This window comes from Nanorana parkeri, unplaced genomic scaffold (genome assembly GCF_000935625.1).
Source record: "Nanorana parkeri isolate BGI_ZX_2015 unplaced genomic scaffold, ASM93562v1 scaffold488, whole genome shotgun sequence".
Taxonomy (NCBI): Eukaryota; Metazoa; Chordata; class Amphibia; order Anura; family Dicroglossidae; genus Nanorana; species Nanorana parkeri.
This window is the reverse complement of record NW_017306756.1, coordinates 365,721-383,164: the sequence shown is the minus strand read 5'-3', so window position 1 is coordinate 383,164 and position 17,444 is coordinate 365,721. Positions and strand designations below refer to the sequence as shown.

The following is a 17,444-nucleotide window of genomic DNA, read 5'->3' as shown; positions in this document are numbered from 1 at the left end:
TTAAAGTCAGGGAGCAGGAGAGCCCCCCCCCCCCTCCCCCCTGTATATCTGATGTCAGCTCTTCTTGATTAATAATGGCAGGGTCAGCAGCAACTTCTACAATCCTTATTGAGGCCCCCTTCCACCCCCAGGCCCCATAGTAGCCACATGGGTGGCTATGGCTACTGTTACGCCACTGCCCTTTAGTCTTCTCACCAAAGCCAGCCTGGCTCTATTATCAGCACAAGTATAATGGTTGTGTAAATGGCTCCACCTAGTGGACATCTACAAATTCACACCTTAAAAACAGTAAAGAACCTATAAATGTAAGAGGCATAATTCTGATCATTTAATCTTACCCATAGGTCTAATTTTATAACATATAGTATAGGTAATTTTAATGCTCACTAGTGGCCTACAAAAACAAATTGTATTACTATATTAAAGAGCAATCTTATTGGCGCCAGCACCTATTTTCTACAGGTATAACGCAGCTTTTTTACATGGGGGGCTAAATGTAATAAGCATAGCTTGGATTTTGGCTCAAAATCCACTTAAAAAAGTTAAATATGTTACTCTCATAATACAACAGTATATGTTTTTGCTATAGCACGCTATTCTGCAGGACTTTACAGAGTACATAAAGCATTCATAGGGCACCCTAATACCCAGGAGCTTGCACTTTAATGTTCCCTATCACAGGCAAAGTGATCAGAGTCTCAGTTACCAGATGTTATCTCTCTCTCTCTCTCTCTATGTATGTGTGTATATATATATATATTAGTGTTGCGGGAAATAAACAGAAAAAGTGCACACTGTGTGTGTAAAGAATACACAATCTTTACACACATAGTGGCAATTGAAGCCAGGACAACCCCATTGCAGCAAGGCAGTAGTGCCAATCACCAAGGCCCTGTACTGCTTGTGTATCGTATAAGTGTATTGAAAGCAAACCGCATTTGTGTCCAATGGAAGCAGCCAAGACGTTCACTGATGATTTTCTCTTTGCAGTTGGAGCGGTCAGCGTTGCACATCGCGGCGGAGAGAGGGAACACCGCCATAGTGGAGAATTTGACCGACAAGTTTCATTCCAATGTCTTGGCCCGCACCAAGGCAAGTCAATATTTTTATTTATCAACACTTTTTTTTCTCCTCTTCATCACCATGAGGGTGTTTTAATAAAAGAGCCGTACTTGTGCTAAGGCCTATATAGTTAAGCCAGACGAAGGGTTAATGTGCGCCATACACATGGACATTTTTAGGCAATTATAACAATTCCAACTTGATTTCGATGCCCACCAACAGCTGAATGGAGAAAGCAAGTCTATTGAGGGTCAAAAACCTCGGCCCGCCAGCTGTGAATCAACTACAAGTCCCATGAGGCATTGCAAGACTCTGAGAGCCACAGACATGACTCCCAGAGGCAGAGGCATGATGGTATTTGTGGTCTCATCAGAGCTGGAGAGCCAAGGTTGTCTACCATTGCCTTGGATAATTTCCTGGTATCAATACCAACTTTCATGGTAGTTTTCATTCAACTGTTTGGATTGGTTTGTGAATGAACATGGTTGAAATTGTCCCCAAACTGCCATGTGGGTAGCCAGGCATACCAACTTCATAGTAAAGTAGGATCCAAAGAGGAGCTAGGACCTCGATTCTCAATAGTTCAATGTTGTAGAAAGAACATCATGAACTGTACTGACTCTAGTTTGGTGCTCTAATAGGATACAATGTCCTTTGTTTGGTGACCAAAACCTAAATCAGAGCCAAACCTATGATGGAAGAGTCCAAAGTCATTTTAAAGTTCATCTACGGACAAATATTACCCACCTCCCCCACCCAACCCTTCCTGCTAGTGGATTTTTCTCTTACCTTGTGATGTAAGATCTACTCACCTTAGTCCACCGCCATGGTCCCACACATGCAGGGGACAACTAATCCAGCACTGCTGATGAACCCTTGCTGGCCAGTCCCAGACAGTCCCCTTGCACTGATGTCATTCCTTTTTTTGGATCCTGAGAGGACCCTGCCATTGGACAGCCAATAGGAAGTGTCCATGTCACACAGACAGGGATGTCTGAAGAAGGATCCCACCTCCTCTAATTAGAGGAGAACAGAAGACCACTAATCCAGCACTGCAGATGTACTCTCACTGTCTGGACCCAGGCTGTCACCTTGCAGTGAAGTCATTCCTCTTCTGGATCCTAAGAGGACCCTGACATTGGACAGCCAATAGAAAGTATCCATGTCATACAGGAGGTGACAACTGAAGAAGAACCCCACCTCCTCTAATTAGAGGAGAAGAAAAGACTTGCGACAGGATCATCATGTGACCACGGCTTTGGGCGAGTAAAAAAAAGATTGGCAGTTATCAGTTAGAGGTGGCTGGTGAGAGGAAGGGTGTATGTGGGGGATGGGACGGGATAGGGGGAAGACAGTAATCAGCCTTAATAATTCATATGTGTCATATAGGACTGCCAAAATGTTTCAGAACTCTAAAGAGTTCAGCTTTAACCCCTTCGTGACGGGAGACGTACAGTGTACGTCCTGTCACAAAGTGTCTATATAACTGGCCACGTACACTGTACGTGCCGAGTTATATTAGCCTCTGTAATGCTGGTAACTGCTGATTCTCAGCAGTTCCAGTCATTAATTAATGCCTCACTATTGAGACATTCATTAATGAAATAGTTAAGCTTTTTTAAAAGCTTCTTTCTTTCATGAATGAAAGAATGAAGCCTTTACATTCAGATACGGGTTCGCTAAATAGCGATCCCGTATCTGACAGCTGAAGATAGCAGAGAGGTAGCAGTGACTCACCTCTCTGCTATTCGTTTTGACAGCTGGAGAGCCTGGCCCGATGTTAAATGATACATTTCAACCACTAGATACAAAATGTATCTCTTGAGTGAAATGTATCAGTTTTGATCGTCTAGGAACGATCAAAGACCTTTAGTGAGATCTGATTCTGACATGCTGTCAGGATCAGTCTCTAAAGTTATTATTAGCTGTTCCTAAGCTTGGAGCAGCCTGATAATAACTAAAAATTTTAAAAAGTTAATTTATTAAGCAGTCATAGTGATTGCTTGATATAAACTGACAAAAAAAAAAAAATTTTTTTTTTACACTTATTTTTTTTACAAAGTGTAAAAAAAAAAGTGTACAAAAAATTAGGAAAATAAAACGTTTATATATAAATATATTTGTATACTATAATTATTATTAAAAAAATTCTAAAAATAATAATAATAATCAAAACTTGCTGCTGTGGAAGAATCACACAGCAAAAATTTAAAAAGTGTGTCAGTCATTTAGGAACAGAAACTAAAAACTAGCTCAGTCATGAAGGGGTTAAAGTAGAACTGTCATGCGATACATATGTGTGCCTTCATATAATAATAATGGTGATACTTTTGATGTCAGGATGGCGACACTCTGATGCACATTGCTTCTCAGTGCGGGCACCCGGAGACAGCGCTGGCGTTCCTGAAGAAGGGGGTCCTGCTACACATGCCAAACAAGGTAAGATAACGCAATGGGGACAAATACTTCGAGTAAATTGGAATAAAAATGGGGGTCCATGTGGCTTTTTATATTCCTTATATACCCCCTTATATGCCTTATGATCAGATACTTAACCACATCAGTAATTGAGCCATTTTGTTTGCATATTTTAGGCATGACAATGAGATAAACCCCCCCCCCCAAAAAAAAATGATAACATATTTTCTGGAAGCAGAGACCCTGGAGAATAAAATGGTGGCAGTTGCAATTTTTTATGTTGCATGATATTGGAGCAACTGTTCATCAAACTCAGATTTTAGTCCACACAAAAACACAATATAATACCCATTTTCTGGGCAAAATATCAAAGATGAGGTTGTGCTGAGTAAATAGAGACCAAACATGTCAAGCCTTAAAATTGCATGTGCCCTTGAAATGACGACAAACTATGGTACCCAAAATCGTACATAGGTGATGGTTTAAAAGTCTTTACAGGTTATATGGTGCATGAGGAGTAATCTGGATCTGCTTATTATACATGATTTTTTGGGGGGACATTGAACTGTAAGCTCCTCGGGGGAGAAGACTAATTTAGCTGATTCAGCTAGCTGCCCTCTGGAAAGCAATATGAAATATGTTATTGCTGTATAAGTGTAATAATCTGTTATGCTGTGTACAGTCAGGTGCAGTGTGTCTCCATGCCGCCGCCAGGAGGGGTCACGCCGCTGTGGTTAAAGCGTTGCTTCAGAAGGGCGCTCACGTGGATGCCTGGACCAAAGAGGACTACACCGCTCTACACATCGCAACAGAGGCCTGCAAGCCGCATGTAGTGCAAACCCTGCTCGGGTTTGGGGCACAAGTACAGCCGAGAGGGGGGAAGGTAAATACCGGCAAAGTACTTTCAAGTACTTTCTATGTATTATAAATCACTCAATGAGATTCACCTTTCACTTATCTCACTACAATAAACTGATATTTGCGTAAATTAATTTATCATTTTTGTTCTGTGTAAATATGCAAAAAAGATGAGAGCAAAGAGAAAAATCCAGTTATTACTAAAAAGACAATTCTAATTTAGATATACTGTGTGTGTATGTAACTAGGAATGCACCGAAATTTCAGCCGCCGAAACATTTCGTCCAAAAATGGTACTATGGGTAAAATGGAGAGCAGAGGAGTCAGGATTGAGAGCGGAGTACAAACACTCAGTGATCAATATGCTTTCTTTGTCCCCAGTTATGAATGAACAGGAAGTGCTATACATCACTTCCTGTTCATTTATGAATGGGGACATAGTAACTGATACTATCTCCTCAATTTATGAATGGACAGGAACACTCAGTATAGATGCGTCCTGTTCATTCCTAACAGGGGCTGCAGAAAAAGAGAGAGAGGATTGTCCTCAATCTCTTTTTTCTATTTTAAAAGGGAAATATCAGAGGTCTGTTTAGACCCCCAATATTTCCCCGAAGCCCCTAACAGTATAGTTTTATTTCGGTGCATCCCTATGTATATTTATAAAATAATACTAAAATGATAATGAGAATCCTATTTAATGTAGAGTATAAGACAATAAAATGATGTATTGCAGTATAGTTATATATTATTAGTAGGGCTGCGGAAATTAACGATTAATTTCTCGATGAATCGTTAAACTTTTTGATCGATTAAAATTATTTTGATCGCTAATGTAGCTACAATTATTTTTAATGTAACTTATAATATATCTCATAAAATTAAAAAAAATTTGCTTAATAAAATATATGAAAGATGTTAATACAATTCATTAATTATCTATTAATAATACATTAAATTGATAAATAAATTATATAACTGGATACACCGGTTAGAAGAATAAACAGCGTGACCGCCAAATTAAAATACATAAGTAGATAATTGCATTGTCAGAAATGTAAAACATAAATATAATAGATAAAAATATAATTTTTATATGAAATATACACTCTGTACCTTTTAATATTTATACCAAATAGGTTCAACACGGCAGTAGGGTTGAACATTACTAGAGGCATTTAAGATCCTCCAAAAGGCTCAGGCATGCTAGAGATGGATTATGGTAGAATGAGGCCCTGGGCAAAGTAGTAGGTTTGGCCCCCCATCTCTGTGATGGAAGCTGATAAGAGTTGCTAGGCACAAAGAAGCCAACACATTTCCATTGTCTGTACTGACGTGGCCTCATTAGACACCACAAGTGACTAGCAGATGCACAGAAAGTTGTAGATGGGCTCCCCTTGTAGATGTCATGTCTTAAATAGACCATTCTATATCACTCATCACTGATGGAGAAACTAGTCATGTAGCAAACCATCACAAACACATCCACAACCCATATTTTAAGAAGCGCAGCTGTAGTGATTGGACTATGTTGCTATTCTACCTATTGACCACTAGGTGGCACAAAAGCTGCACATTAAGCTGTAACACTTTCCTAGTGATGAGCTGAATGTGCCTGAGTTCAGTTCTAGGAACGTTCGCAGAAAAAAAATTATGGATGTTTCCCGAACCCCGTAGAAGTCTATGGGGGAGGAATCCTGCAAATTTAGCCAATTGTTAAGGTTATTAGTAAGGGGTTGACAAACTAATGGGCACTGTCAGGAAGAACATGTACCAATGCCCAGATATTGTTTGACAGGGAGCAGCCCTTTTTAAAAGGCTTAGAGTGCAACATTAAAAATGCAATATTGCTTCAAATAACATGCTTCGGTAATGTCCTAAACCTGCTTGGGAAGTGAAGCACCTGTAGGATGTACTAGAGCAAAAGTGATATTTACAAAGATACAAAATGCCTGTCACGATCTGGGATCAGGCTCAGAGTCCAGTAGCTGAAACAGCAGGCAATTTGTGGTATAACAGGCCGGGTTTGGTACACAAGCAGACGGTAGAAGTATAGGAGCAGGCAGAAGCGTAATCAGTGAACAAGCCGAGGTCAGCAGCCAAAGGTATCGGGTATGAAGCAGAAGACGATGAGAGTAGTCGGTGAATCAGCAGCCAAACGTAGGTACACGGGTAGCAGTATGAGAGGATTGTATCACAAGAGGCGCAAGGAAGCAAGATATTGGGAGGAGCACAATAATCTGGAAAACAGGAAGTGCAGAGGTGTGGCTTAAATAGGAAGTTCAAGGGAGGAGCAAGGAGTTCAGAGTTCAGCAGAAACTAGGTTTAACTGAGGATGACACAGGAGATCAGGCAAGGAGCTATCAAGGTTCCAAGGTGGCTCAGCAGGTAGAACCACTGCCAGCTACAGAAGAGGCCCCGGGTTCGGATCCAGTTCCTGACAATGCCATTCAAGTTGCCAGTAAATGACAGTTTCCCTTACAATCCACACCAGACCCTTATCCTGGATGAGGGCCTGCCATCGATTTTGAAGCAAATCCCCGGCCACTTTGTTTACAAAGAGAATAAAACAGCCAGAAATTCCCTTCAACATCTATACCAGACTCTTCTATAAAGAGGACCCCACAAAAGAAAAACCGCATAGGGCCCCCTCCCAAAAATGCATACTGGACTCTTATTTAAGCATGCCACCTAGCTGGCTCGAAAACGAGAGCAGTTTGCTTGAAGAATTTGGAATATTTCTTCTAACGACTTCCTGAGTCACTTCTTGCAGCTCATCTAATTTCATTGTTTTTTTCAGTCCTATCTGAGATGAAGCCGGATGATTTGCTCAGCTTTACTTTACTCTGCAGATAGTTACAGCACTGTTGAGTATTGTCCGTGATACTTTTTTTGAGTAGAGATCTGCTTTAGAGAAACCTGTGCTGAGAGAAATACAGAGACCATCATCGCTGACTTCTGAAAATACTGGATGTCTGGCTGTCATGTCAAGCCTTTGGCTTCATTACATGACCTGGAACAAGCAGATCAAGCGTTCTCACTTCACCAGCTGAGTTCTTGTCCCGGGTCTGTGCCAAAAGGTACTAAAGTCAAAGGATTAGCATGACATGATATCCAGAAGGATTTCAGCACTGGCAATCCATGCATTTCTGTCATGACAGGTTCCCTTTAAACATCTATATAGGGACTTCTGGACTTCACATTGAAACCAAAATAAATATTAAATGGACCTAAAAGAATATTATGTACATTTAAATGAAAATAATCCTTGTCTTACCTTCTGATTGTGCCCCAGGTCCAGGAGACACCTCTGCATATCGCTGCACGGATCAAAGATGGGGAAAAGGTGGCCGAGATTCTGCTGAAGAGTGGAGCCGACGTTAACATGGAACAAGCCGTGAGTACAGCACCCCTTCCCTTGGCCTTTCATACAAAGACAATGGACATGGGACATGGGTGGGAAAATAAAAACTATAACAAACTGCATAACCTGATTGGCTGACAGCATGTGCACAATGTTCAGACTCGCATAATGAATCCTTGCCATCATGCTGCAGAGAACCAGCCATGGCAGCCAGAACCTGAATAGAGGATGCTGGTCTAAGACCTGAATGTACTTGCAAAGGTTTAGTAAGGATAAGGACTGCATGTAACTCTAGAGCAGGAGAGACAAAACGTTTTGTTCAGACACATCATCCATGTTTTTCTTTTTGTCTCGTTGGCAGAATGGGGAGACGGCCATGCATGTGGCAGCTCAGTATGGGAACCTCAAGATGATCAGCGCCCTGATCGAAGAGGGAGGAGAGGTCACATGGCAGTCCAAGGTCCATTATACTTTTTGAGGGGGTATTTGATTGGTGCTGAGGTACATGTCATTACTCATCAGTCATAGGGGCTCTTGTTTCATCTTAAAAGCTTAATGAGGTTGATCATAGAGGTCCTTGTGTCAGTGGATCCTATCCTCCACCATAATCACTCAGGTTAGGGGGCAAGATAATGGTGAAATCCAGCTAGTCTGGTAAAAATGCTGCTGGATATCGAAGGAAAACCCATACAAACACATAGAGAACATACCAACTCTACACAAAGAGAGCCCTGGCAGTTCCTGAGCCTGGGGCCTGCACCCCCACCTTCCTATTGCCTACCAAATGATATGGGCAACCTTGCGGGCCAACAGAAAGACCTAGGAGTGGGAAGATGCGGGGCAATTAGCGACCAGGAAGCTATGTGGTGGATAATTGGGTTACAGAGTGCCAGAGTTTTATGGATCCTCACTAAATATATACAATATTCTCCCCTTATATACCCTTGTACCATTTTAAAAAGAGAAGCAAGGTTGTTTTAGTACTGGACCCTGGTATAGCTAGGTATTTTGACTGGGTGTAGAAACTTTCTAAAGGTAGCTCTCTAATACATCATGGCCATAACTACACCCCTGGAGTCATTTCTTAAAGCTCGTAGAGAAATTTTTTTACAGTCCAGAAAGAGTTTATCGTTACAAAGACTGCATGTTTCAGGAAGTTTAGCCCCCCTTCATCAGGGCTTGAGACTTCTAAAGCTGATGTTAGCTAATCCGTTGAATGGAGCCGACTACATGTTTTGAATATAGCATATTTTCAAGGTTTTGAACCCATGTCCAGGTTCTCCAGTTTTAAAGTCTCAAGCCTTGATGAAGTGATGAAGGGGGCTACATAGCCCCCCCCCCCCCCAATGCATAGATATTTTTTAGTTACTTTTGTCCCCAACAAACTATTTCTGGACTATAAAAATATTTTGGCACTATCCTCTCTGCAAATCTTTAACCATGCTGCTCCTAGTGTTCGGGGAATGCTGCAGGCACCATCTAAATAGGTCCATTTGAGGTGGTACCTGTGAGCTGTTGGTGGGTCAAAGGCAGAAGTTCTCAAAATGACTGACCTTCAGCACAAAGCATCTTATTTCAAGTTCAGGCAAGTGTGAAGAGCACAACCCCTAGAGAAATGATTGCAGCAGAAATTACAGTTGCAGTCTTTAGAGCGGTGGTGGTCATCTTTCTGGATATAAGGGGCCTCAGTTGCAGACCATGACATCATCAAAGGGCCACACAAAATAACCAGTGAATGTAATACAACAGAGATCTGTCAGAGACTGCAGACATGCAATAGGAGATGTCAGAGACTGCGGACAGGCTGCAGAAGATTGTAGACGAGTGAATATGTTAGGTAAGGACTAAAGACTGCTGTCTGCAGGGGTCCCGACGGCTGCACAATAAGTGCATGCAGCCCCTGAATGGCAAGTTGAGCACCGGAGCTTTAGGCTGGGTTCACACCTAGGCGTATTGAATATGCGCGTTTGTCACGCGTTTCACGTCGCGTGTTTTCCCCGCGATTCGCGGTAAAAAAAACGCGCGACAAACGCCCGTTTCCGAGGGCTACTTGGCTGTATCCCAATGGAAACGCGAGACCAAAACGCCCCAAAGAAGTACATGTACTTCTTTGGGCGTAGGCCGTTTTGTATCACGTTCGGACGGGCGGAAATACGGCAAGGTGTGAACCAGACCCATTGAATACAATGGGATTTAGATGTTTGAGCGTTTTGTAGAGCGTTCGTCGAGCGTTGAACGTGCTACAAAACGTTCAGGTGTGAACCAGGCCTCAGAGTATAGCAATATAGCAAGGAGTACTCTAATAGATTTATGAGCAGAGCTCGAGAAATAAGGTTTGCAACAGTCACAGCAGCTACCAGGTTACTACTCCAGCAGCCCATACTCTACTACCCCATCATTACACTTAGATTGAGTACAGATCACACCGAACGTAGGGGTTTTCTCAGATGGACCCACAGGATCCTTTACACCTGTACCCAGTAAGGGGGTAGATGTCAAGATTAGCGCTGAGCCTTGTTGGTCTATAGCCATTCCACTGCCCAACGATTGGATGCAAGGAAAAAAGAGCTTTCCAAAAACAATGGTTGCCTTTAAAAAAAAAAAACATTTTCCCCTTTTTTAGTTCTCAGAATCATTTTGTATGTCTGATCCCGTTCTTCTCCCTGTTCTAGGCACAAGAGAATGCGCTTCACACTGCCGTCCGCCACTGCCACCTGCCAATCGTAGAGCTTATCCTTGGCTACCTGTCCAATGAAAAGAGCAAGGCTGAGGCTCTGTGCTGTGTGAACCAGCCTAACCAGGTGCGTAAATGTATTATTGTATAACCATCGTAGAAGATCAACAGCCCTGTCGAACCATGACACAAACAGTGAGCTTCCAACAAGACTCTTGGCTGAGAAAAAACTGTACCACATGATTAGCAAATTTGAGGGACCTGTCATCTGCCAGGGAGGAAGTGTAAGGAAATGAGGTATCGGGTAAGTATTTCTGCCCACTCCGTTCCCTGTGCAGTGATGGTCAACTTTCCTGATATAACTGGCCTCTAGTGTGACCTCTGACATTGCCAAAGGGTCACACATAATATTCAGTGAACGTAATACTATGAAAAGATGTAAAAGACAGCAGATATGCAACAGGAAATGGCCGATGACTACGGGATAGCTACAAGAGGTGCTCAAAGACTGCAGACATTCTGCAGGAGATGGACAGAGACTATGGGCTTGTGATAAGAGATGGTCAGAAACTGCAAACATGCTATAGGAATTTTTGGAGACTGGGGACATGCTTCAGTGAACATAGATTGTTGACACATTACACCAAACAAATTGTTGAAGGGCCGCAAGCAGCCCTCAGGCCACTAGGTGGGCACCCATTCCCTATTGACTAAGCAAGCATTAGAGCCACCCTTTTGGGGAAAGAAGGTGGGAGGGGGCTACCAAAAGGAGATTTTTTTCAGTGACATGAAGGCCTTCAGACAACATCAGGTTGCCCATCACTGCTCTACATACTATATCACTTCGAACTGTAACATTTAAAAGTCACATGACATAGTGGTCTTTGAATACTGCTGTTGGAAAAGGAATTTGGTGATTTTATCTTGTTTTTTTGGCACAACCGATATAAATATTTCTGCTCAAACGGAGGATTCTGGGCACCTGTTATCCCCTTTTCCCCTGTACCTGTCTATGAATAATGCAACATTAAAAGTAAGAAATATAATGGCTATATTCATCTTCCAGGAAGGAGAGACTCCGCTGCATCTCGCTGCAGCTCTTGCCAAAGACTCAATTCACTTTGAGGAAGAGGACGTGAAAATCGTCAGACTTCTTCTGGAACACGATGCTGATATTTCATGTTCCACAACGGTAAGGCCATACACCATATACTGACCAGCAGGGCAGGCTGGACTCTTCCTTGTACCCTATTCTGTTCCTCCTCTTATAGGATCCAGGATGCTTAGCTCATTGGCAGGTTTCTTGGATCTTAGCTATGGGGTCAGATTTTGCTATTTACAGAAATTGTGGCTGAGATTGGAAGGTACAAAGAGCATTACTGAGCTCTCTCTTTATTCCCAGTGTCTACCACTTACCTAAAAATTTTCCTGATTGCTATGGCTGGTAGTTGATTTGTTCTTTAAAATTGGATTTGTTCTGTAATGTTAAATACATTTTGTAGCTCATCCAAGCCACTTCTTCAGTTCTAATGCTTGCCAGGAGCATTCCCCAGTATTTATATCCACGCAGGTAGCACAGACACCTTAATCCATTCACCATGGAATGTGTCCCGGTAGATGTTGATTGACCAAGAAAACCAATGGATGGAATTATGTAACTAGAACAAGGGGGTTTCACAACTTTCACACCCTGGTCTTGCACAGCAGTCACTTGCAGTCAACATCTGCCTTGATTTTATCTACATCATGATGTAGCTAGTAGTAGTTGGTCACACTCAACTGCACTCGTTCTGTAATGTTGAAGATGTTTCATAGCTCCTCCAAGCCACTTCTTCAGTTCTGATGAGTGTCAGGAACATCCCTGGTATTTATATTCACACAGGTAGCACAGACATCGTGATCCCATTGCCGTTAAATGTGTCCAGGTAGATGTTGATTGACCATGGACACAAAATAATTGAATTATGTAAATAGATCAGGGTGGCTTCACAACTTTCACACTTCCGATCCTGTGCTTGGACAATCAAGATCTGCCTTGACGTATCTGTGAACGTTCCCATTTATTTACGTCATGCTGTAGCTAGTAGTAGTTGGTCACATTCAACTAGACTTGTTCTATAAACTTGAAGATGTTTCGTAGCTTTTACGAGCCACTTCTTATAGTTCTGGTGAGTGTCAGGAACATCCCCAGAATTTATATTACCACAGGTAGCACAGACATCGTGATCCAATTGCCGTGAAATGTGTCCAGGTAGATGTTGATTGACCGAGGACAATAAAGTATGAAATTATGTAACTAGAACATGGTGCCTTCACAATTTTCACACTCTAATCCTGTTCTTGGACAATCAACATCTGCCTTAACATGTCTGTGAAGGTTTGTTCATCCAGGTCAGGGTATAGCTAGTAGTAGTAGTTGGTCACATTCAACTGGACTAGTTCTGCAATGTTGAAGACGTTTTGTAGCTTCTCCAAAACCAGTATGTTGCGCATCACTGCTTCTTCAGTTCTGGTCAATGTCAGGAATATAATCCAACATTTATATCTACACAGGTACCACAGACTCCTTAATCTAGTCACCATGGAATGTGTCAAGGCAGATTTTGATGGTCCAAGAACAGGATAAGGATAATTCCATCCTTTGGTGTCCTTGGTCAAGCAACATCTACCTGGACACATTCCATGACAATTGGATCACGATATCTGTGCTATCTGTGTTGCTGTGATTATGTACTCGAACCATGATGTTCTAGTACATAATCCCATCCTCGGTCTCAAGTGCGTAGGAGGTGTTGATCACATAGCTGAAGGTGTGAATTGCTGTCAAATTGCGGCAATATGTAACATTTTTGTTGTTAGGGTCCCATCGCAGCCATGGCAATGTGTACAAACCCCTCCAGCCCCTTGGTAATGTGTAGGTAGGCATTCGGAGGGCAGTCAAAATGTGGTCAACCACCTGTTTTTAACACCCCTTAGTGACCCGTGTGAACATAGCCTAAAAATCGCAGACAGAATCAAACACCACGCCAGCAGATTTTGGTTCAAGAGAGTATTAATCAATGATGTTCAGGAGTGTAGGGCGATAACGGGGCGGCTCTCACCAGGTTCAGAACAACCTCAGCACTGCAAGACAAGACACAGAGAGAGCCTCCATCGCATAAAAACTCCCAATTGGTTCTGAGGAAGGAGGCGTGACCTCTGAAACGCGTAAACCTCTTCACTACCAGGGAAGACGAACAGCCGGTGGATATGCACCTTTCGTTCTGACCCTTTTATGCCTGTTTTTATTCGTCCTTTGTGAGTACCTTTTTATACCATTTTTTAATTAATTTATTAAAAAGTTTTTATGCGATGGAGGCGCTCTCTGTGTCTTGCCTTGCATAGCATAAAAATGTCTACTTCTTTTTTCACTTTCCCATGCTGCACTGGAAACCTGAAAAGGAGGAGGTGGTTGCTACAGGCAACAAAGACGGTTGTTCCTTCAGCTACTTCTATGCACAAGGCTGTCTGGACAAGGCCTCTGCTGATTTTTCCACATAGAAGGGAATCTAAATGAATGTTGAGCATTATGAAAATATTTATGTGGCAGGTTTACAGAGCTTCAGCGTCTTGTTGACTCATTAGAGATTTGTGGCTGCCGGCGGGGCCCCTGGCTGCCCTCCCCCGGGCCCGCGCCTCGCGGACAGGGAACATCTCAGCACATAGAACCGTATCTGTCACTTCTCCGTGTTTATCCTCAATTCTCCATTTTGTAAACGCAGCCCCGGTGCTTGGCTCCGGAATCGACCCCCTCCCACAGACGGGACTCTCACATAAAAGCCAGAGCCTCTCCAAACCGCCGCAGGACAGCCAGTGTCAGTTTATAGAGGCTGTGTGTGAAAAAATAAACTTTAAACACTTGTAGGCCAAAGTTCAGGCTTTCCTGCCTTACAAAACCACAAGCAGCTTTTAAATAATGGGCTAATGAGAGACACAACATGAGGGGCGCTCCGGGGAGCCGTGATGGGGGGGAGGGCTGAGGGTTAATTATTAACCAGACCTGCTGTTGTGCATTAAAGAGAATCTGTCAGGGGCCCATTCATATTGGATTGATCTGCATGCATGTCTGGGAATTGAAACTCAATGAGCCTGAGAATAGGGATAGGGGGGAGTATGGAGTAGAGTAGGGTGAGGTGCCAAATTGAACAGCAGGGGGCTGGGCGCCTATGGTTAAATAAAATGTAAGCCTTCTCTGCTCCGGGACAAGAATGTGTAACACACAAAGTGCAGGGGGCAGGAATGCATAACACATAGTATGCAGGGGGCAGGAATGCATAACACATAGTATGCAGGGGGGAGAATGCATAACACATAGTATGCAGGGGGCAGGAATGCCTAACACACAATATGCAGGGGGCAGGAATGCCTAACACACAATATGCAGGGGTGCATAACACACAAATTGCACAGGGTCAGGAGTGCATAATGTAGAAAGTGTAGGGGTCTGGAATGTGTACTGGACAGTGCACAGGGGTCAGGAGTATGTAATGCACAAAGTGCAAGGATCAGAGTTTCATAACACACACAGAGCAAGTATCAGGAGTGTGTAACACACAAAGCGCAGAGGTCAGGAGTACATAACACACAGAGGGCAGTAGTCAGTAGTATATAACTTAGGGTGTAGGGGTCAGGAGTAAATAACACACGGAGTGTAAGAGCTCAGGAGTGTGTAACACACAAAGTGCAGAAATCGAGAGTAAGTAGCACGCAGAGTGCATTGGTCAAGTGTTAGTAACACACAGAGTGTAGGGGTCAGGTGCACATAGCACACAAAGTGCAGTAGTCAGAAGTACAAAATGCAGAGTGTACGGGTCAGGAGTAAGTAACACACAGAAGGTCAAGAGTAAGTAACACACATAGTGTAAGAGTTCAGGAGTGTGTGACACACAAAGTGCAGGAATCGGGAGTACGTAACGCACACTTGGTCAATAGTGCATAATACATAAAGTGTGAGGGTCAGGAGTGCATAATACACAAAATATAGGGGTCAGAAGTGTGCAACACAAACAGTGCAGGGGTCAGAAGTAAGTAAACACGCAAAGTTCAGGGGTCTGGAGAAAGTAACAAAGTGAGGGGTCAGGAGTAAGTACCACCCAACGTGCAGGGGTCAGGAGTAAGTATCACACAGACTGCAGGCGTCAGTAGTAAGTAACACCCAACGTGCAGGGGTCAGGAGTAAGTAACACCCAGCGTGCAGGGGTCAGGAGTAAGTAACACCAAGAGTGCAGGCATCAGGACTAACTCTGTTTAGGGGTTCCAACTAATATCATGCAGAGGCACAGGCCTGTAAATGCAGCAATGATGCCAAAGGAGTTAATTTATGCCAAGTAGGACAATGGTGCTAAGAGCTTCATTGCTGTACAGGGGCTGGAACTGTACTAGTTAAATAATACTCTGCAGGGCACAGGGGGTACAAATTATAATGAGTGCAGCACTGGAACTGAACCGGTTAATGATGTGCAGAGGGCCCAACGTGCTAATCGTGCAGATAAATATGGCTGAAGGGGTTAACTTACTGTGATCAGAACACTGTTGTCTGGTTACATTGGTTGATGGATGCTCTTGGACTGTTTGGTGATTTGGCAGCAGACCACATGATAATCTAATAACTTGTCACTGAGCCTAAGAGTAGCACTTGCACTGGTCCCTCTCCCACCACCAACCTTGACTGATTGTCCAAGCCCTCCCATGCCACACAGTATCTTTGGTTGCAAGGACGGAGATCTCATTTAAGTGGGCAGCCAAACTGGCAAGGTCATTTCCCTATTCAGGATCTGCAGACAGCTTGGGTTTGTGTCGAACACATGGTCCTACTGGGGACAATAGTTGCCAGGGCATAGAGAGAATTTCCTAAGGGCTTGTTCACACCAAGCGCGGAGCAGATCCAGAGCAGAGCAGGTGCAGACCGGATCAAAACTGCGTCCAATGTATTCCTATGGTATTTTGAGCTCCAGTTCACATCGCAGCGTGCAGATCCCGAGCAGATCCAGAGCAGGTAAAAAAACTGCGGCAAGCCCTATTTTATCTGCTCTGGAACGCATAAAAAAACGCATAAAAAACGCATGCAAGTGCCTGAAAGCCCATGTTAAACTTACAAAAAAAATAATAATTTTTAAAACCAAAAACAGCCCGGAACGCATCAAAAACGCGGCAAAAACGCATCAAAAACGCGGCACAACCCACTGCACTGCGTGTGCAGAAACCTGACTGGATCTGCACTGCATTTGGTGTGAACAAGGCCTTGGAAAGGACTCAGCAGTAAAAACCTGACAAAGGTTCTACAACCAGGATAGGCAACCTCGGCACTCCAGCTGTGCTGACAACACAAATCCCATTTTGCCTGGGAGTCATGCCTGTGGACTCATGGGACTTCAGTGAAGTATCGAAGTTGCCTGGCCCGTTCTACACCTTCCTATCACGTGCCTGGTGGAGGACCGATTGGCTGAGGAGGCCTCCCGTGCGGCTCTTGTGTCACACCCCTGAGAGTGGGAACAGGGAGCGAGTAGACAGAGAGGAGCACGGGTGCCAAGGTGTTCAGACACGGTGCCTGGTAGAAGTCCGGCCACTGGGTCCCTGGGAGGATGAGCATGGCTGGTTGGCAGCTGAGATGTCAGCGAGGATTGCAGTGGAAACTGGAGCAATGTCAAACAAGCCAGGGGTCAAGCCAGACAATTAGCACGGTACAGAAGGAGCTGGCAGAGGCAGAATCCAGATAACAAGCAGAGGTCAGGGACAGGCAGCGATCAATCAAGGTCAGCAGAAATCCGAGTCAAGGCAACAGGCAAACAAACAACAGGAACACAGAGCACAAGCTGAAAGACCATTCAGCACTGATCCATTGGGCCACTTCCTGTGTGCCACTGTCCGCTGCGTGCGCACTAGCACACGTTTTCTGGCAACCCGGAAGGCTGGAACTCGCGCATGCACAGTAGAGCGCGAACTTCCGGCTATGGCCTTACATTTCCCTACTCCATCCACATTTTAAAGTGCCCCTGTGTCCAGACTATGGACCTTAAAGATTTACATATT

General features: G+C 43.7%; 1 protein-coding gene across 1 annotated transcript in view; it reads left to right on the top strand.

The window, feature by feature from the left end:
• The window catches only part of LOC108790601 (serine/threonine-protein phosphatase 6 regulatory ankyrin repeat subunit B-like), a 66,309-nt gene that overhangs the window by 18,076 nt on the left and 30,789 nt on the right, over positions 1 to 17,444 (top strand). The window contains 8 exon segments of the mRNA XM_018560910.1: positions 991 to 1,092; positions 3,403 to 3,501; positions 4,163 to 4,363; positions 7,634 to 7,735; positions 8,064 to 8,162; positions 10,375 to 10,503; positions 11,443 to 11,568; positions 14,946 to 14,948. Of these exon segments, the coding sequence (XP_018416412.1) occupies positions 991 to 1,092; positions 3,403 to 3,501; positions 4,163 to 4,363; positions 7,634 to 7,735; positions 8,064 to 8,162; positions 10,375 to 10,503; positions 11,443 to 11,568; positions 14,946 to 14,948 (861 nt within the window).